The following is a 21,110-nucleotide window of genomic DNA, read 5'->3' as shown; positions in this document are numbered from 1 at the left end:
CACGACATAGTAGATCTAATGTTGTTTTTTTCCCGTCAACTCAGTACCACATAAAAATCGAAAAAACATAAAAAACCGACAAACACAAGAATCAAACCCACGATCTCGTACGTACGAGGCAAACACTCTACTGCTATAGTAATCATATTAGAAATAAACAAATTATATAAAACTTATAAAAATCGTGCCAACACGACCATCGTGCTGCCCCGTGGCTGAAGCAACCCGTTTTTCCCGTGCCTGGAGCTAGCACATTAGGCCCGGCCCAATTGGCCATACACTGGAAATTAATAAAACGTGGAGAGACGACTAGTTGAGGGCTCCCTTCCTTTCTCCGTCCGTCTCTCCCATCCTCCACCGCCGCCTCATTTCTCATCATCGGCGATCGCATCGCCGACGACGGAACGCAACAACCCAGGTATCCTTCCACTGGAGCCTTCTCTCTCTCGCAGAGAGGCATCGCCCCCCCTCCTCCTCCCCGCCCTCCGCTGGCACTGGTGCCGGCGTGGCGTGGCGTGGCGTGGAGATCCATCTCTGCTTGGATCGGTCTTCTCTTGTTAGTAAGTGACCCTAGCTGCTCGGCCGGATTTCTTCCTAAATTCCCATTCGTTGCTGATTTGCTTGCTGCCCTGCTAATCTTATTTGACCCACCCATCCACCCGTGGTTTGGTTAGGTCCTTCGTCTTCAGCGCGCACGATCAATCAACCCAAGGTGCGGATGCAGTTTATTTTTCCTGAAAATTTTTCGGGTTCAACCGAAGCCACCCCCCCCCCCACGTTGGGTCGGCCCCTGGGATCAGTGTTTTAGTAGAGTCATTTTGTTGTACAGGGCTCTTCTCGTGCAATCTGATAGGGTGATTCCCTAATTAGAGAATCGAGCCATAAGGTTGTATTGCTGTGATACTTGTGCTGATGTGCATACATGCTTCTAGGTCCTCAATAAAATAGAATCAATCGCTTAACAAATGCGGCATGTATTTCTGGTTACCTGACTGTCCTGTCAGTAGTTATTATGTCGTGCTAGAAAATGCAGCACATAGCTCGTGTCGAATGATTTTTTCTGTGATACTTGTACAGATTTTATGTGCTTGTACGCGCTGTAGAAAATAGACTGGCTCAGTAAACGCAGCATATTGTGTGTGTTAGTTGATTATCCTGTGTAGACGATGGTGTAAATAGCATGTGTGTATGTGTATGTGTATGTGTATGTGTGTCAAGAAATGGGAATGACTCAGCGAATGCAGCAGAAAGTTGTTCTTCAATGATTATTCTGTTGTCGTGCGGTGCTGTCCTATTGTTTTGCTGCTTTGTCAGTCGCTAAGTTTGGCATTTCCATTCTTGCAGATCACTCTACCCCAGGCTGAATTGTGGCTGGTATTGGCGATATATGCGTTCCTTAGCTGTTTTATATCTTGTGTCTAGGGTTTTCTGATTAAGCGTCATTGAACAGACTGTGCATGAGAAAACTCTTTTGTTGAAACATTTCTCTCTTGTAATAAGAATGTATTGTGACAATCCTTCTTCCTATGCTAGAATCATATATTTTAGCTTCTAAGCTCTTGCATTACTTCTCAAGTTTCCTATTGAACCGAATACCTAATGCATTAATTTGGGGCTTGTGACAAACATTCATGCAAATTCGTGGATATTAATTCAGAACCAGGTGGCAAATTAATCTTGGATACTTGGTCAACTGGAAAATTGGAGCTCCGTGTTCATGTCATCAATGGGGAGCCTAGCGCAGTTAGAGGTGCTGTGTGAAAAGCTTTATAACTCTAGAGACTCAGCTGAGAGAGCGCATGCAGAAAGCACCCTCAAGTGCTTCTCAGAGAACAGCGAGTACATTTCGCAGTGCCAATACATATTGGACAATGCCTCAACTCCATATGCCCTGATGTTGGCGAGTTCAAGCTTGTTGAAGCAAGTTTCCGACCGCAGTCTTTCTTTGCAACTCCGCCTTGATATACGTAATGTTTCTTTCTGTAAACATATAGCATGCAATCACATATAGTTAAAGTTTTTGTTTCTTCTGTTCTGTTGCATCCGCATGTCATTTTATCATTTATTTCTCTTTATGTTTGCTCAAATATGAGTTGTGTCCACATTTGGCATGCAACCATACAAAGTAGTGATGTTCAATATAAGTTGCCATATGCATAATTTTGCCATTTCCTTGATCCTCGACTTATCTCCTTTTGCTTCTGTGACATAGCTAAAGAATATAAAGTATTTATTTCCATTTTCTGCTTAAGTATTTTTATGCTTTTGTGGCATAGCTGGAAAGATTTGTCATTTTTTTATGCTTCTGCAGCATTGCTGAAATTTACTATTTGCGTCTATTTCTTTCTTGCATGTTTTTGTTTTCCTTTCTATCGCTAATTCAAAACTAACCTTTTTGTAATGTGTGTGAAGGGAATTATGTCATAAACTATCTTGCCACAAGGGGGCCTAAATTGCAGAACTTTGTCATTGTGTCCCTAATTCAGCTGGTTTGTCGAATTACAAAATTTGGATGGTTTGATGATGACAGATTCAGAGATACTGTCAAGGAAGCAACGGATTTCTTGGGTCTTGTAAGTATGTCTTACATTCTGTAAGTATTGAGATAAGAATTCTGATTGACTGTCACATATTTAAGAAAGACTATAACTTAGATAGCAGTTATTGCTTAAAGTAGAATTTTGTCATCACATAAGCCTTAGCCAGTTCGATGACTGGAACCTGTTCTTTTGAACTAATTAAACTTCATAAGATAACCATTTGCGTCAAATAAATCTGCACAGGCCATTCATGTTTGTATACACATGGTTGCAATGACATGTTTGTAGCTTGTAAGGAAAATACAGATTGCTTGTTTCTGCCCCGGTGCACCCATACGGTTCCAGCTTGCCTAGAGGACAGAGATGAATCCATTCACGGTTCATGGGGCCAACACCATTCGAAGAAATCATTGAGGGATTGAGCTTTTTGATTAGGAACTCTGATAATTTTTGAGTCACTTAACAGAGAATAGGTTGTTTTGGTTTTGTATTCCTGGCGATCCAACTTAATGGTCTTAATGCCATATGGGAAGCAGGATGCAAGAACCAACTTCCAAATCTGCCAGTAACATTTGGAAGTTGCTATTTTCAGTTGATACTCAGACAGGAAATATCTTATTTTTTGTAATTTATAGCTTAAACTACTTTATGGAATTATTGGTAGTGTACTGTTAATCTGTTATAATGATTTACTTCAATTTTGCTCAAGTTGTTTTTAAACTCTCTATAACAGTCGCACTACCTGCTCGTCATACCTGTCCTTCTAGAAATGATGTTTTACCTCACGTGTGCATACTAAGAGATGTGCAAGATTGCTGTCACAAACCTACCATCTTTCTCTTTTACTGTTCACTAAATTTGCCTGTTTATTCATCCATCAGTCTGTCCATCTTCAGTTCAAGTTGTTAGATGTATATGTACCTTTCGTATTTTCCCCTTTGTACAGGGGTCTCTTTGCACATTACTTTGCTTGTATATCTCCCCGTTTAGGGTTATGGAATACTTGAGCTGCTCATTTATTACATGGTAACAAAGCCTAGGATTGCTCTCGATCCATGCACTTCCACGGCCGTCACCGTCGTGTCGCCAGTGAGCCTCCACTGGCCGACAACTCCATCTCCCTTTCCCTCCCTCCCCTGCTTCTTCTCCATCTCCCTTTCCCTCTTCTGCATCGGTTGCTCCCACTCTCGGTCGGCAGCTCCAGGCTGTCGCCTGGCCGCCTCCGCCCTGGACCGAGCGCCCCCCCAGCGCCTTCGGCTCGTCGCTGGTCCCTGTCGTCTGCAGCGTCGCGCCGCCGCCCCTCCCTGTTGCCTCTCTCTCACTCTCTGTGCTAAGGTCAAAAGGGGCACGAACCAGGGCATAGAAGGAAAAAAAGGTCTTCATGGTGTCCTCCGGAAGGACGGGTGCCATTCCTGTTCCGCGGTGCTCGGTCTTTTTCATTGGCATCAATTGGGGGGAGTTCTCGTTTCACATAGAGACCCACATGGGTGGTCAGCAGCTGCGGGGCTACCTCAACGGCGAGCGGGCATGTCCGCCTTGTCCCACTCTTCCGACTCCACCCACTTACCCGCTAGATGTTGATGCTGATGCCAAGGCTCCTCTGATTGATGTTTTTGAGGTCGAGATGGAGACTTGCTAGTCAGATCTCGCTGTCTACGCGACCTGGTTGTGTGAGGAGGCTTGTGCCAAGGCCATTTTGTTTGCGAGCATGAAGGTCGATCTCTCAATGTCCCTCAAGGGACTCAACACTATGCAGCTAATGTGGGCTCATCTCCGTCGCAGTTAGGAGATTCGCAACGAGGTGTTGTACATTGCTATCGTAACGGAGGCTCAATCGCTTTCACAGCTAGATTCCATTGTGGCGGAGTTCCACCGTCAGATGTCCGCAGTTTGGCAGCGTCTGGATAGATTGGGTGCAGAGTGCTGTCCTGCTGGCACCTACAGTTGTTGTGACCGCCACCGGAGTCAGAGGGTGACTCTTCGTCTTCATGAGTTCCTCTCCCACCTTCGCCCTGAGTTTGAGACTGTCAGATCGCATCTGTTGACGCGCCATCCGCGCCCATCGCTTGATGAGGCGATGCTTGAGTTGCGAGATGAGGAGACGCGTCTTCGAGCAAGGGGTGTGAACCTGGCTCAGCAATCCACCTCTGTCCTGGCTGCTCGAGTCCCTTCTTCGGCTCTCACACCTCCCCAGGTGCCTCTACCTCCTTCGATGCCACAACCCTCCCCGGTGGTGGCGGGGGCCCTTCTAGTGTCGTTTGCGACTACTGTGACAAGCCAGGGCACACTGCTCAGGTGTGTTTCACGAAGTAGCGTGACAAAGCATAAAAGAAGAAGACATGACACAACGAAAGGTCCTCTTAGAGCACAGGAGGTGGTTCTAGTCAGTCGGGCTCTCGTTCTGTGTCTGTCGCAGAGCAGGAGCTCCTTGCGCTGTTCCGCTGCCTCACCATTGCAGCTTCTACCTCAACACTCGAGACTACTACTCAAACTTCTGGTTTCACTCCTTATCCTTCCTACCCAGGTATATCATACCCACCGTTTCTTGATTCCGATGCCGCCTTCCATATGACTCCAGATTCGACTCATCTATCTTCTGTGTCGTCTCCTAGTTCACCACTCAGAGTTTAGACAGTAGATGGCACCTCTCTTCCGGTTGCAGGATGGGGCACTCTCTCTACTTTCTCCTTTTGTCCCTACTATCTCTCATGTTCCTAAACTCACAATGCACCTTTTGTCCACCGGTCAGATCACTGATCATGGATGTCGTATCATTCTTGAGACTGACTCTTGTTGTGTTCAGGATCTTTGTACTGGGCTTTTGGTGGGGACTGGTCCTAGTGTTATGACTCTCAATGCCTCTGGGAGCTTGATTGGTTACGTCTTCCTTCAGCCACTCAGGACAGCTAGTCATCCAGTTCTCCTGCCTCCTGTTAGCTGCTTCCTTTACCACCACTTTTGCACAGTGGCATCGTCGTCTAGGCCATCTCTCTGGTTCTAGGCTTTCCACTTTGATGGTTAGTGGTGTCTTAGGTCCTGTCTCTGGTGACGCTGCTCTTTATTGTACAGGTTGCAAGCTCGGTAAACAGCTGCAACTCTCTTATTCTTTTAGTGATTCTGTCTCAGAGTTCCTTTGATCTTGTCCACTCTGATGTATGGGGGCACGCTCCTTTCGTTTCGAAAGGAGGTCACTCCTATTATGTAACCTTTATTAATGACTATTTGAGATTTACTTGGATCTACCTTATTTCTTCTCGTGGTCAGTTTCTTTCTATTTACCAGCAGTTTGCCACTATGATTCGCACTCAGTTTGACTCTTCCATACGAGCTTTTCGTGCTTACTTTGCTGGTGAGTGCATTTTAGATGCGCATCGTCGCTATCTAGTTGACCAGGGAACTCTTGCTCAATTTTCCTGTCCTGGTGCCTATGTTTAGAATGGTGTTGCTGAGCGCAAGCATCGTCACATTCTTGAGATTGTTCGTGCTCTTCTAATCTCCTTTAATCTTTCACCTCACTTCTGGGCTGAGGTTGTCTTCCTCATTAACAGGTAGCCATCCTCTGTTCTTCATGGCTGTACTCCCAATGAGCGTCTCTTTAGCAAGCCTCTTAGGTACAGTCACCTTCGGTGCTTTGGGTGTGTATGCTATGTTCTTCTTCCTTCTCGTGAGGGCACCAAGGTGTCTGCTCAGTCCGTTGAGTGTGTTTTTCTTGGATACAGTTTGGAGCACAAATGTTATCGCCGCTATGTCCCTATTGCTCGTCAGATGAGGATTTCGCAGGATGTCACCTTTGATGAATCCTGTTCCTACTATCCTCGTTCTTCCACCCGTACTCCATCCACCACAACTGTGTCTCTCTTTCCTTATTCTTCCTGATCTGTATTTCCGCTGCCATCCTCTCTTCTTCTGCTGCCTTCATGTTCCACACTGTCAGCTCTCATCCCAGCTCCACAACCAACACCATCTCCATGCTCACCACCGCCTTCCCCTCCACCTCCGGTTGCTTCCCCCCTCTTCCGGAGCTTCCTCCTCGTGAGATCACTCACTGCTACATTCGTCGATCGCACCATATTCCTTCACCTGACTCCTCTCTCTCTCTTCTAGGACCTGCTCCAGAGTCTCCACCTCGGTATGATCTCCGTGACCGTCGTACTATTCGACCACCTGAGCGCCTTGGCTTTACAGCTGCTGCTCTTGTCGAGCCCACGACCTACCGAGAGACTATTGTCCACCAGGAGTGGCAGCATGCTATGGTTGAGGAGATTGCTGCTTTGGAGCGTACTGGTATTTAGGATCTTGTTCCTCTGCTAGCCCATGTCACTCCTATAATTTGCAAGTGGATCTACAAGGTTAAGACTCGCTCTGATGGCTCTGTAGAGCGTTAAAAGGCTCGTCTTGCGGCTCGTGGTTTCCAGCAAGAGCATGGTCATGACTATGATGAGACTTTTGCTAAACCACCAGGAGCATGGTCATGACTATGATGAGACTTTTGCTCCAGTTGCTCACATGACCATTGTTCAGACTCTTATGGTTGTTGCCTCCGTTCGCCAGTGGTTCATCTCTCAGCTAGACGTCAAGAATGCCTTTCGAAATGGCAAGTTGTGTGAGGTCTACATGCAACCGCCTCCAGGGTACTCTGTCCCAGATGGCATGTTGTGTCGTCTGCGTCGCTCTCTTTACGGCCTTAAGCAGGCTCCTCGGGCCTGGTTTGAGCATTTTTCTTCGGTTGTCACTGACGCTTGTTTTCAGCCCAGTGACCATGACCCTGCTCTCTTTGTTCACACTTCCTCTCGTGGTTGCACGATTCTTCTTCTCTATGTTGATGACATATTTATCACTGGTGATGATTCTCAGTTCATTGACTTTGTGAAGGAGCGCCTCAGTGACAAGTTCTTGATGTCTGACTTGGGTCCTCTTCGGTACTTCCTTGGGATTGAGTTCTCTGTCACGTTTGATGATATCTATCTCTCCCGAGAGAAGTATATTCAGGATCTTCTTGCTCGTGCCGCTCTCACCGATCAGCGCACGGTTGATACACCCATGGAGTTTGGTGTTCACCTCCGCTCCACTGATGGTGAGCCTCTCATCGACCCCACTCGTTATCGTCATCTTGTTGGGAGTCTTGTCTACCTTGGGATCACTCGTTCGGACATTTCTCATTGTTCACATCCTCAGCCAGTTTGTGTCTGATCCCTCTTAGCTCCACTACATACCTTCTCCATGTTCTGCGATATCTTTGTGGCACCATTTCTCGTCGTCTTTTCTTCCCTCGCTCTAGTTCCCTCTAGCTCCAGGCGTATTATGATGCGACATGGGCTAGTGATCACTCTAATCGTCGCTCTCTCTCTGCCTATTGTGTTTTCCTTGGATCCTCCCTAATTGTTTGGAAGACCCAGAAGCAGACAACAGTTTCCCATTCGAATGTTGAGGCTGAGTTGCGGGCTATGGCGATATTGACAGCTGAGGTGACCTGGTTCCGGTGGCTCGTTGCGGATTTTGGTGTGTCCGTTACAACACCCACTCCTCTTTCGTCTGACAGCACTGGTGCGATCAGTATTACTCGAGACCCAGTGTAGCATGAGCTCACCAAGCATATTGGTGTTGATGCTTTCTACATGAGATCGCAGGTGCAGGATCAGGTTGTGGCTCTTCAGTATGTGCCTTCCAAGATCCAGTTAGCTGACTTTTTTACGAAGGCACAAACAAGGGCTCAACATAGTTATTTCCTCTCCAAACTCAGTGTAGTTGACACACTATGAGTTTGAGGGGGGGGGGGGGGGTTAGATGTATATGTATCTTTCGTATTTTCCCCTTTGTATAGGGGTCTCTTTGCATATTACTCTGCTTGTATATCTCCCCGTTTAGGGTTATGGAATACTTGAGCTGCTCATTTGTTACACAAGTAACCAGTCAACAAGAATATAAGAATCTCTCCCAAATTAATGGTCTCTCACATTGAGACTACGCTCTGATGCATGACTATTTTGAGAAGATGTATCTATATGTCTAAAAAATGTAGAACATTGTTTATAAAAATAACAATTCTTTCTGTAAAACTCCTTTTATAAAGGAAGAAAGGGAGTAGCAATAGAGCATCTTTTTTCTTTTATTATGCAAACCTTTGTTCTTAAGCTATAATGTAACCATCTTTGCAACATTAGTGTCTATTAAAACAAATTTGTTTACTGAAAAGGTAAATGAAATGGTAACCGAGATTATGTTATCAAAGGGTTTTTATGCGGAAATATTCAACTCCATCCAGTCAAAAATACTAGTTGTTTTGGAGATGCCTGCAGTCAAACTTTCAGAACTTTGATTATCGATATCTTTCTAAATATTTAGATTGGAAACATGGAAATCATATGTTCAGATTTGTCATGGGAAGAACTTTCATAATATTACAATTTATTGGGTTTTGTAAATATATTACAGCAGAAATTACTGGTCAAAGTTGGGTTTTGTAAGTATTTGTGCCTGGAGGTGGTATACTTTCAGTTCGAAGTTCTGTTGCATGTGACCTGATGCATTTTGCTAACCCTTTTGCTTGTGCCTTTATCATTTCAGGCGTCGCAGGATCATTATTTCATAGGATTGAAGATACTTAATAATCTTGTAATGGAAATGAACCAGGTGAGACACAGAAGTCAATATATGCTCCATAAGTTGTATCTTCCCTACTGAATTTGATCTGGCATTATCATTAAAACATGGATGGATTAAATTTAACTGAGTGTCGCTTCAAAAATATTGTTGATGTGGTCGCTTTTATCAGGCTGCACAATTTTGTGGTATAGAACTGCTCTGCACAGGGTTGTTGGCTCATGTTTTCAGCTTGCATGGTGTGTACGAAACGGACATACCTTCATAGAACACTATATGAGATGGTCAACTTTGTTCTGACAGGACGAGAGCATACAAAAGGCAGCTTATAATCTTATATGCACTTTTGATCAACATAGACACTATCTTGTGGACTGAATTCATGCAACATAGTTGCATGGAAGCATGCAAATGAAAATCATGTATAACTGATGTGGTCAGAATATTAGTATTAAGAAGCAGGCTTATTAAATATGTATATCTATGACCGGCCTATTAATATTTGATGTTTATAGAGCTCTGATAATTACGGGAATATATGGGACCTGCTTGGAGCTGTGTTGCATATTTGGCCACGGTCTTTGCTACTGTACAGCGAAAATTTATTCTTGCAATCTTTTTGTTAGTTTTTACACGCCACTTTTATGCACTTCTTTGTGTGTGTTTCTTCTCTCTTTCTCTGTGTACTTTCGTCATATATAATTGTGTGCCAGTTGTCAGTGAACTACTAGTGACAGACTAGTAGTACTTGTTTGCACCCTACTTAACATGAAGAGTAATATATATTACTTGGTTAATATGGAGGAAATTTTTTTGTAGTTGTGTCCGAGTGCTTTTATTTAAGCAGCTTCCCTCTTGCATGGAGAGCTTTCTTAGTGTGTAGACGAGAGCTCTATACATGTTGCAAACTTCTTCTTTTGGGTTCATTATTATCTTCACCTCCGCTGGAGATTATTTTTTGTGACTTCATTTCTTTTTCCGCACTGTTTAAATTTTCATGCCCATTTTTGTTTAATGTTTATATGTTGGTTTATGCATATAGCCGAACACTGCAATGCCTGTGACACTTCATAGGAAAATCGCGAGCTCATTCAAGGACCAGTTTCTTCTACAGATCTTCCAAATTTCGCTAACCTCACTAAACCAACTGAAAAGTGAAGGTATGTGCGAGATGTTATATGGGCATTATTTTTCCTTCCAATAGACTATTGAAATACCTAAACTCGATTTTTTCTTCTTAAACTGCAGCTCCGGATGACTTTAGACATGTTCCGCTTGACCTTGCATTGAAGTGCTTATCATTTGACTTTATTGGTTCTCCAGTGGATGAAAGCTCTGAAGAATTTGGAACAGTGCAGGCATACCAATCACATGATTATTAGCTTCTTATATTCAACAATTAAGCTGTCATTGTACCACACTTTAACTCTCGCTTTTAGTTACTGAATATTTTTTATGTTGGTGCAGCTTCCTGCATCTTGGAGGCCTCTCCTTCAGGATCCTTCCACTGTCCAGATCTTCTTTGATTACTACAAAGTTAATGATATACGGGTTTCAAAAGAGGTATACATTGATGGGGTGATTTGATTATTAATAGTATTTCAACCTGCAAATTTGCTTTTGACCAATTTGATCCAAGAGAGATCTGTTTTGTTCCACATGTTTGAAAAGAGCTCCCTTGTTATGTTCACGTTAGTCTGCACAGGATCACTAATTAAGAGCGATGGCCATTGTCACTCAAGGCAAGCAATAACCATGAAAATCTCTATAGTCTCCTCTCTCATCTCAGTTGAGCCGCAGCTACCTGGCCATGCTCCTAGCGGCAAATACTCCGCACTTTTTTATTGGGTGATCTGTCATTAATGCAACCTTCAAATTTATTATTGGTTAGTGGGTACTACTATATGCAACCTGAAGAGCTGGTGTGGAAGTATTTTGATTGACTTCCATGCGGCAGCAATTTTTTAAAACTCTCTGAGAAGCATGTTCTTTTGCTCCCTTGGTTGTGAATTTAACATCTACAAGCGGCTGCTTCAGAACTAATTCTGGCGTTTCTTTTTCTTTTCTGGGCCTTCTTTCACTAAATCTCAGCTCAGCCCCCACACTAGCTCAGTCACCTTATGTTATACTTCCATTTCACCTGTCATATCTGTTTCTTTACCTTTTGTACTTATATGTGCAAGCCCTTTGTTTTCTTCAGGCTTTGGAATGTCTGGTGCGACTTGCTTCTGTCAGACGCAGTATTTTTGTTGAGGACTCTGCAAGGTCCCAGTTTCTTTCTCATCTGATGTCAGGCACAAAGGAAATACTCCTAACTGGCCAAGGTTTACTACACTTAAAAAACTTTTCGTTGTGAAGTTAGTGTTTGATGTTGCTTTTGTTCCCATTACATTTTTCACAAATTAAGAACAATAGTCTTGATTGAAATCCTCGTACGTGAAGTAAAAATCCTCTTTTCCGTTAGTCAAGAAGTGTTCAGTCTCAACATGAAGTGATCAGTTAAATTGGCCCTCATAGCAGAGAAGTAAAAGTTTTTTATTTGATATGCTTACATTAACTACTCTTTCCAAGTATGTTTGTTGATGCAGTGATGCAGGCAAAATAGGCGATTTATGCAATTTATTTTGACTTCCAATCTGCAGGTCTTGCTGATCATGACAATTACCATGAGTTCTGCCGTCTTTTGGGACGTTTCAAAGTGAATTACCAGGTTGCAATCATTTTACTTGAATGAAGAATGACCCTAATTAGTTTCTTGGCTGTTTGACAACCCAGGATATTTTCTTCATATTTCATTCATATTATTGACTAGCCTTCATCCTAGGAATCAACCCTTTTTTCATTATATGTTAATTTTAACTTGTACTGTGCAGCTATCAGAACTTTTGAATGTTGAGTTTTATGGTGAATGGATTGGTCTAGTAGCTGAATTTACAACTAGGTCCTTGCTATCATGGCAGGTTAGTCTTTTCTTCTTGCTTAATTGCTGGTTATTGGTTCTTTCAATTATCAATGTTGCAAGTTTTATGACTGGTATGCTTTCGGTTATTTGTTCTATTAGTGGGCCAGCAACAGTGTCTACTATCTTTTAAGTCTTTGGTCAAGGCTGGTGACATCTGTGCCGTACTTGAAAGGTGAAACGCCAAGTCTGCTTGATGAAACTGTTCCGAAAATCACAGAGGGTTTTATCACTTCGAGAATTAATTCGGTCCAGGTACTAGTTCACATGAGAGATGCTAAAACTACTATTTCAGTCCAAAAACGGGACTGTTGCCATTCTTATTATTTGCTGTTTCCACCCATCTCAGGCCATCCTTGCTGACAACTCATTGGAAAATCCTTTGGATAATGTGGAAGTTCTCCAGGATCAGCTGGAGTTTCTTCCTTACCTTTGCAGATTCCAGGTTGCTGCTAGCTCATGAATTTTTGTTTCTGATTTTACGAATGATTTTTGTTTCAAAGAATATTGATCTGATTTCCATCTTTGAAATAATGTCCATCAGGAAATAAGATGACTTAAAGCCTTAATTTATCAATTTGAGCTCTTCCTTAAAGGATATTTAGGCTCTGTTCCAGCTTATCAGAAAAGCTGGTGGATAATAAATTTTCTGCATGTTGATATATTTCGCTTCAATTTGTATCTGCTACTTTTTTTTTGAAGAAAAAAACAGAGTATCTGTTACTTTTATCTGGATGATTTTGAGTTACTTTAATATGCAAAAGTCACAAGTAATCTGTCTAACAGGATACATTAGTTAAATGAATTCCCTTAATATTTCTCGACTTAAGATTTTGAGATTTGCATACAATGTTTCGTATTACATGCCCTGATTGTTATTTTCTTTCAATGAGTTGCAGTACCAAAGCAGTAGTCTGTACATCATAAATATCATGGAACCTCTTCTGCAAGCTTATACGGTATGTTCATGTTATTCCACAAGCTCTTTTTCGGGAATAATGCTATTAAAACTTAAAAGTCCAACACCTGTTATAGGAAAGGTCAAGATTACTGGCTCCTGGAGACGCAGATGAGCTCTCTGTCATTGAAGGACAAATTGCATGGATGGTCCACATAATTGCAGCCATTCTCAAAATTAAGCAGACCGTTGGCTGTAGGTGAGCAGTGTGTTCTCCTTATCTGTTAACTTTGTTTTGTTATTCTTTTCATGAACGAGATTTTTCATTTTCTTCTGCAGCCAAGAATCACAAGAGTTAATTGATGCAGAATTATCTGCCCGTGTGCTACAGTTGATAAGTATTACTGACACAGGGGTGCACGCACAGGTTAGATGAAACTGATTTGTTCACTTAACATAAACGATGAGCTAGGGTATTTGCAGGGACGATGATTTCCCTAAGTATTATTTGCTAGTGTGTAAAGTGAGTGCATGTGTAGTGAGGTACAACTGGTGTTAAACAATGCTTTTCTTGTGACATTTTATTTTTAAAGATCTTTCACAGGTCAACAGCTTTAGTATTTTGCCAAACGCAGTATAAACAGCCAACTTCTCATTTACCCATTCACTGGTAAATTGGAATTGCACTGCTGCAAATTTTGTGATTTTTAAACTGTTCGGCACTTGCAGCCACCACGAAAATGCCACTGACATAACCTTTCATGAGAATAATTTTGGAACCAAGTATATCAGTGTATTTTTCTGTGGGGACCTTCCCCACAGTTTCTCGTCGAAAGTTTATCATGTAATGAGATTGGCTGAAATGGCATCCCCATACTCGTTTGCCTTTGGCATCCAGCCTAGTCCCAGTCCAGTCATGTGAGTTGAAATTGTGACGCCATACAAACTATGGTTTGAAATGACTTTCAAACTTTCCACATTTTATTGTTTGTTTCAAAAGCAGGCACCCTATGTAGGAAATACTATTCCTTTTACTTGCTGAATCAGATCTCCATCCTTTATAGGTTACATTTATATTTTGTGCATCCGCATTGGGTTGGTAGGCTTTGGAGGGCCTTGCCATCAGCTGATTACTTAGAGATAACCATATATAATGCATTAACAGAAATCTATATGTGAGCTAAGATTAAGGCTACATTTGGCATTACACGGCTCAAAAGCACTAATCTTTTTGTACCTTTTGATACTACAATTAGTTTAAGGCATCTTTTGGAGCCATACCAGTAAGTCAGCAAGATACTATCGTGAAGTAGTAAAGATTCTGGTACTGTCTAGACTCCACAATATTGCACAACACGGTATAGCAACTGCAAATTGTCCCTAAAACGAAGTTTTTGTCAGGTCTGTGATGAGAAGATCATTAGTGCTTAGTGTTTCTGTTGTCCCAGCTAAGGCACTAATCAACATGTGCGCTCTGTGATTATGAAAGTGCTTAGTGTTTCCGTTCCCATTTTGTTATTCCTTTTTCCTGGTTTATGGCACGTGCTCAAATGTGGCCTTTACTTTGCTTAGCAGCTCCACAGGCTCATTGTGTGAATAATAACTGTTGTTACTGTCTTTGCAGAGATATCAAGAATTAAGTAAGCAAAGGCTTGACCGAGCAATTCTCATCTTTGTGCAAAATTTCAGAAGGTCATATGTTGGAGACCAAGCCATGCATTCTTCAAAGGTTTAGAAGAAACAAAACATTGATATTCTTTTTCTGTCCTGATGGGCTTGTTTGGTTCATGCCCAGACCAACCTTGCCAAAATTTGGCACGATTTGGATTGTTGCCAATGGTTGCTAAAATTTTGGCAAGCCTATACCTCCTTGCCCATCCCCTATACGTTTTCTTGCCAATATTTGGCCAAGTGTGGCCGATATACCTGTTAAATGTCATAAACCAGTGCTTCTTTGCTGCAGCAGCTGTACACAAGATTGTCTGAGCTTTTGGGACTGAATGACCATTTAGTTTTACTCAATGTCATTGTTGGGAAAATAGCTACGAATCTGAAGTGCTATGCTGAGGTACCTATTCATATACTGATTCAGCTTTAACTTTTGACCTTTGAGCTTTGCTGACCTTGATGTGGTTACAGTGTGAGGATGTTATTGATCATACCCTGTCCCTTTTCCTGGAGCTTGCATCTGGGTAATGTTGTAGCTATATGTTTTTAATTTCCTTTTTATCATTTAAGTGTGATGACAGTTCTTCATTTTGTATTGCCATATCAGTTATATGACTGGAAAGCTGCTTCTCAAGCTGGAGAGTGTGAAGTTCATCATTACCAATCATTCTGTAAAGTCTTCCCACTAGCTTTTGTTTAACAATCCCTGCAGTCCTCAGTCTCAATATAGTTTTGTTTTTTTTCTTCATCCTTCCAGCGGGAGAGTTTTCCATTTCTTGCAGAATACAGATGTTCCCGTAGTAGAACTACGTTCTATTACATACTTGGCTCCTTAGTCTTCATGGAAGAGAGCCCAGTAAAATTCAGGACTTTCATGGAACCACTTCAGCAGGTGCATAGATAATTCTTTAAATGCTAGTATAACTATTTTTAAATTCTTGCGTGGTTTTACTCTGTTTTCACCATAGGTTGCATTTAACCTGGAGGCAACTGCTGATGCTGCTTTCCGGACTGATGTTGCTAAGCATGCATTTATTGGTTGGATGAGAGATCTAAGAGGCATTGCCATGGCAACCAGCAGGTATATTATCTGATCATATGCAGTATAAGGGTATTACAGTTCCAATAATTTGGAAACTAAATGTACCTCTCTTTTTTTAATCTGATCCAGTCGCAAGACCTATGGCCTCCTATTTGACTGGCTGTATCCATCTCGCATGCCACTTTTATTGAGAGCCATCTCACTGTGGACTGATGAACCAGAGGTTGTCAACCGTTACCAATTTCTTTTCTAGAACTCTTTTATGCTCTTGTGGACATATTGCGTGTTTTCATAGAATATTTGCCTAATTTTAATATGTATAACACTTTGTTTTTTAACATCTTTATATCCTCGCGCACCTGTGGCATTTTTTTTTGCTGAATATGATGCCTAAGCCTAACTTCACTATTTATAATCCTAGGTTTTTAAATGTTGTCTTCAGTCTCTCTAAATATCACCTCATGCAGGTCACCACACCCTTGCTCAAGTTCATGTGTGAATTTGTTTTGAACAAAGCTCAAAGATTGACATTTGATTCATCATCACCAAATGGGATCCTTTTGTTCCGAGAGGTTAGCAAGATAATTGTGGCTTATGGGTCGCTGATTCTATTACTTCCAAATGGCACTGATATTTATGGAAGTAAATACAAAGGCATATGGATCTCACTGACGGTTCTTTCAAGGGGTGAGTCTATAAATTGTGTTTTTTTGGCTTGCTAATTTATATCCTGCAAGTCAGTTGATTAAAGGCTCACTTGGGATAGCTGGTGGTATTTGTTGCTGTGCAATACTTTATTTATTTTTACATTTTTTCCAATTTATATATCAGGAGGCTCTATAATAGTGATTACATGAATGTGAGGCATTAATATTTGTTTGACATTTCTAGTATGTAAACAAATCATTTGTATGCAAGCCAGACCAACTTTGGTGTGGTTCATATTGTGTTCGATCCAAATAAAAAAAAAATGGATAATTGCTCAATCATCAATTCATCATGTTGGATTCGAAACTTGTTGGCTGTCCCATTAGGGTTCATACTTTAGAAAATCGGTGAAACCAGTTGCTTCCTCTGGTTTCTGGTCGAACTTGCAAGCGGCACTATCTAATTTCCAAATAATTTTTAGTTTTTTATGCAATGAGTCACTTTGAGTTATGACCTACTCCAAAGAATTCAAGCTGATCTATTCCATTTTACAGCTTCTCCAGTAACTTTCGGTAATAACCAGTTTTTGGATAGTTTCTAGGGAACAGTGTTGAACTGGGATCCATCATAGTTCTAATATTGTAAATGTTGTCTATCATTTTATTCTAATATTGTAAATGTTGTCTATTATTTTATTCTTAGATTTGTTTGCATCCTTACGATTTTAATATGATTGTATTTTCTTGTTTTTTTGCTGCAATTATACTGTATCCTTTATTTCTCATTGTAGACTCAAGATTTTGTAGCCTTTTTGCGGATTATGTACTGTTCTTTTGACTGACATTTTGCTGGAACTTACAGCTTTATGCGGGAACTATGTCAATTTTGGCGTATTTGAGCTTTATGGTGACAGAGCACTTGCGGATGCCCTTGATATATCTTTAAAGATGACCCTTTCAGTTCCATTATCTGATATATTGGCATTCAGAAAGGTATTCGTGTCAACTTTAGTTTACTATTCATGTCTTAGGCTATTGCTTTTATTGATATATTAATTAGCTATATCGAAATACGACTGCTAAGTTCGATGCAGCAAAGTTCTCAGTTCTCACATAGAATGTGAACAGGAATAATGGATGCATATCAATTTAGTAGATATAATTGCTCAGCTCCGTGTAAGTGGAGTCCCATGTATCAAGACAGTTGTGTTAAGTATGTCAGAGTCGCATTGTACCTGCAGCCTGGGTTCAAACTCTGGCTATTCAAATATATTAGTAAGAATCGAAATTGTAAGCAGTACCTTATATATGTACTTTCCTTGCATTTTTCAGTATGCTAATTATGATAGATTGATAGCTCAAGTCCTTTTTAGAATTTATTTTTTTATTCAGGTTACACCCTAGACATCCGGTACCTGTACACAGGATTATTATCGCTTGGTCCAAGTTGTGCGCTTTCAGTGTCTTGGTCATGTAGAAACATACAATCTGGACAATGTGATTTGAATCTTGTGTCAACCCACGCTTCTTTGTGGTCATTTAGATGCTTGAATTTCTTCTGTTTTATCTGTAGAAATATTGAGAATGAACTATTGTTTTTCAGCTGTCGAAAGCTTACTTTGGATATATGGAAGTTTTGTTCAACAACCATATCAGTTTTGTTCTCAATTTGGACACAAACACATTTGTACATATTGTCAGCTCACTTGAATCTGGCTTAAAAGGTCTAGATACAGGGATATCAACACAGGTTCGTTTCTGTGGATCTGTTTTATCATTTGAAACATGTTGCTATTACAATGATATGGCACTAGTGATGAACCAGTGCTTAAACTATAGCATCAATTAAGGGAGACTTAGTTCCAAGTTGTGGTTACTAGTGTGCCTAACATTAGGTGTCATGATGAAGCTCTAATCTCTTATATTTATTTATCTGAAATCAGTTAGCTTATTACAGTACTTGTCTTGTAAAGTAGATAAGGTGCACATTGGTGAAAATGTACTGGCATTGTAAATTCATGAAATAGGGTCATGAAGTTTTCAAAAATTACTAGAGATGGGGGAAGGACATGTTCTATAATCATTTTTTCTTCTTGGCATCCAATTTTTTTTTATTGTTTGGGCTGATTTATGTCCTGTCATTTCCTTTTGGCAGTGCGCTTCTGCCATTGATAGCTTGGCAGCCTTTTACTTTAACAACATTACAGCTGGTGATGGACCTCCATCACCAGCTTCGGTAAATCTGGCGCGGCACATTGGAGAGTTCCCCAATTTGTTTCCTCAGGTTTGTGTTGTCAATCCTATCTACCATATTCTGAAAGGTTTCTTTGTAATAATTTTTTTGTTTTTGATAGATACTGAAGACGCTTTTTGAGATCATTCTCTTTGAGGATGCTGGTAATCAGTGGAGTCTCAGTAGGCCAATATTGAGCCTGATAATGACCAGCGAACAGGTGCCTGTCTTTTTTTTATTAACACCTTTTATTTTTCCTCACTTATGGTTTTAAGCTCGTTCCCTATTTGTACTGTCTTCATCATTATTTTGATTTGTTTGTTTCTTTTTTTGTACAGATGTTTAGTGACCTGAGAGCGCAGATATTAGCATCACAGGTTAGAGTAGTCCTTTGCTTAAAGTTCCATATTCCATCTCCTCCTTTCCTCATATATTATTTTTTATTATTGTTGTGACTTTCTACCTTGTCATCATTGTGGAGGCCTTTTTTTTAAAAAAAAAATATGAAAAATGTAAGGTGAATAGATTTTAAATGAATGGTCTATCTGCATCTTTTCAATAAGAATCGTATTGTACCGGGGAAAGCTATATTTGAGTTTCCTTTATGACTATTGGGTTGTGTATCCACTATCCATTTTGTGGTTAACTATTAGCTACTGATAGATGCAATTTTACCAAATAGATGGTACACTGAAATGTAGATCTTTAGGGCTTCCTTTGGATGCACATGATTTATTTTGTCGTGCGGAATGGTAGGAGCAGAGAACCTGAGATGCCGCTGCTATAAAATATATTAGTGCTTGTGAAATAATCCGAGTGGGCAAGATTTCTTTTCAAAGGTGTTTTTATTTGAGTATTGTATTTTCTGAATGATTTCCGGAAACTGTAATTGCATTATGTAGATATCATCAAAGGTTTAGGAACGTTGGTTTGATAGTCATATTGCTGAATCAGCAACTATTGGATAATGGTTTCTTTAGCATTACCCCTGCAAAATAATTGCCTTGCAAAATATTTAGCAGAAAAATGAATTATAAAAGCTATGTGCAGCATCTGTTATAATAAGGAAGTTTGCTAGAGGCTCCAACTGTTCTATTGAAGTTATACTATGCCATCATGATTTTGCATCTGGTAAAAAGCATGAAGTTGGTGAGAACACACATGTAATTAAATTTGTTGTTGATTTGAATCCATTGGTTTGCTCTTGTGAAGCAAACTGGACTGTAACGCTGTAACATTGTGTAGAATTCCTTTGTCACGAATGCTACACTTATTCGTGTTTATATAAAAGAACATATTGAATGGACTTCTTTCCACTCCATTAACTACCTCCATTGTATAGTTTTGAAATGAGTGACCTGAAGAACGCTAAGATTAAATACTAAGATAATTATAATGAAGTCTGAGATTTGTTGTAACCTGTCATTTTCTCCAATTCCCCCAGAGCAGACAAAATGGGTGATTATCCAGAAGAGCTAATGCACCTTTTGTTTGCAGCCTGTAGACCACCAGCAACGCCTTTCACAATGTTTCAAGAAGCTGATGACCGATGTGAACAGAAACTTGGAACCAAAGAACCGAGACAGATTCACTCAAAATCTTACAACATTCAGACATGATTTCCGATTGAAGTAACAGTTCCTTAGAACCAACTACCAGACTGAAGGCGCTGCTCCTGTGTGGTGTAAATAGTCCGTTTATCTTCGTTTTAGAAATCACCATTCTGAGGATGAAAAGAAACTTGGGTTTCAGTTTGCCTTGCATTGGCTGAAAGATGAATGGTCTTGTTGCTGCATGTGGTGGTGAAAGCAGTTGTAAATTTCTTAGCTTGTCCTTTTGTATCAGAATGGTGGTGAATGGTGGGGGGTTGTTTCTTTTCTCTTTCTACCTTTATATGGCTTCTCTTCTGCGTGTACATCAAAATTCATGCTGGAACGGGGATTTCTGTTTCCCACCTAACAAGGCAAATGATGTAAATGATTCTGTTGGCTTTGCTCAAGGTGAAAATTGAAAGCGGGGAGAAACAGAAAAAAATGCCCCATTTACCCTATTTATTGTGCTAAACATGCCCTGTGCGGATCGAACTGTTGTCTTTATAACTGAACTATTTATATCATTGCTCCGTTATTAAAATTGTGTGCAGGGTGGCGTGGTCATCACAGCGAATGGAGGAGTCATTGCTTTGTTGCTGCCTTGCTGGTTGGTGGAGGACCCGGAGATAGAGTCGAGCAGGTTTTTTGAAGCACAGGTTGCCCGGCCGGTTCGGTGCTTCGTTTTGTCATGTTGTTAACTCATGGTGTTTGGGGAAGTGATGTATTCAAATCAACAAGTTTTAATTTGTCTGATTGATTGAATTCTTGTTTTAATTTCTTTTCTTGCAAGCTGTGTTCAGGGAGGAAAAAGAAGGAAGATATTGCACTTTGTAATTGTTGGATGGATCATATGTTGTACTTGGAATGTCAGCACAGCGCAGAGAAGAGCAAATGCAGGCTGAATTTTCTTTTGGAGATTCTTCTGCAGATG

General features: G+C 40.8%; 1 protein-coding gene across 4 annotated transcripts; it reads left to right on the top strand.

The window, feature by feature from the left end:
- Positions 1 to 308: 308 nt before the first annotated feature.
- LOC133931030 (uncharacterized) lies at positions 309 to 20,637 on the top strand. Of its 4 annotated transcripts, XM_062377854.1 has the most exons (31): positions 309 to 560; positions 675 to 712; positions 1,345 to 1,374; positions 1,658 to 1,967; positions 2,413 to 2,573; positions 9,105 to 9,170; positions 10,183 to 10,300; positions 10,389 to 10,498; positions 10,608 to 10,703; positions 11,341 to 11,464; positions 11,783 to 11,850; positions 12,014 to 12,100; positions 12,202 to 12,354; positions 12,449 to 12,544; positions 12,999 to 13,058; positions 13,135 to 13,256; positions 13,337 to 13,424; positions 14,622 to 14,726; positions 14,961 to 15,065; positions 15,137 to 15,189; positions 15,273 to 15,336; positions 15,423 to 15,557; positions 15,634 to 15,746; positions 15,837 to 15,930; positions 16,175 to 16,394; positions 17,217 to 17,347; positions 17,958 to 18,104; positions 18,510 to 18,638; positions 18,709 to 18,807; positions 18,926 to 18,964; positions 20,085 to 20,637. In XM_062377854.1, exons 4-31 carry the CDS (start codon positions 1,718 to 1,720, stop codon positions 20,220 to 20,222), a joined length of 3,171 nt encoding a protein of 1,056 aa, XP_062233838.1. In that variant the 5' UTR covers positions 309 to 560; positions 675 to 712; positions 1,345 to 1,374; positions 1,658 to 1,717; the 3' UTR covers positions 20,223 to 20,637. The 4 variants fall into 4 exon arrangements, with proteins under 4 accessions (XP_062233838.1, XP_062233840.1, XP_062233839.1 ...); XM_062377856.1 differs by lacking the exon at positions 675 to 712; XM_062377855.1 differs by lacking the exon at positions 1,345 to 1,374.
- Positions 20,638 to 21,110: the final 473 nt, after the last annotated feature.

This window comes from Phragmites australis, chromosome 10 (genome assembly GCF_958298935.1).
Source record: "Phragmites australis chromosome 10, lpPhrAust1.1, whole genome shotgun sequence".
NCBI lineage: Eukaryota > Viridiplantae > Streptophyta > Magnoliopsida > Poales > Poaceae > Phragmites > Phragmites australis.
The sequence above is the reverse complement of the archived record's forward strand: the minus strand, read 5'-3'. Positions and strand labels throughout refer to the sequence as shown.

Bases quoted from the DNA above. Each gene is read 5' to 3' on its own strand.
- LOC133931030 (XM_062377856.1), top strand. From the start codon at position 1,718: ATGTCATCAATGGGGAGCCTAGCGCAGTTAGAGGTGCTGTGTGAAAAG. The intron at 1,968-2,412 runs GTAATGTTTCTT...ATGTGTGTGAAG, and splicing joins GCAACTCCGCCTTGATATAC to GGAATTATGTCATAAACTAT. The intron at 18,105-18,509 runs GTTCGTTTCTGT...TCCTTTTGGCAG, and splicing joins ATACAGGGATATCAACACAG to TGCGCTTCTGCCATTGATAG.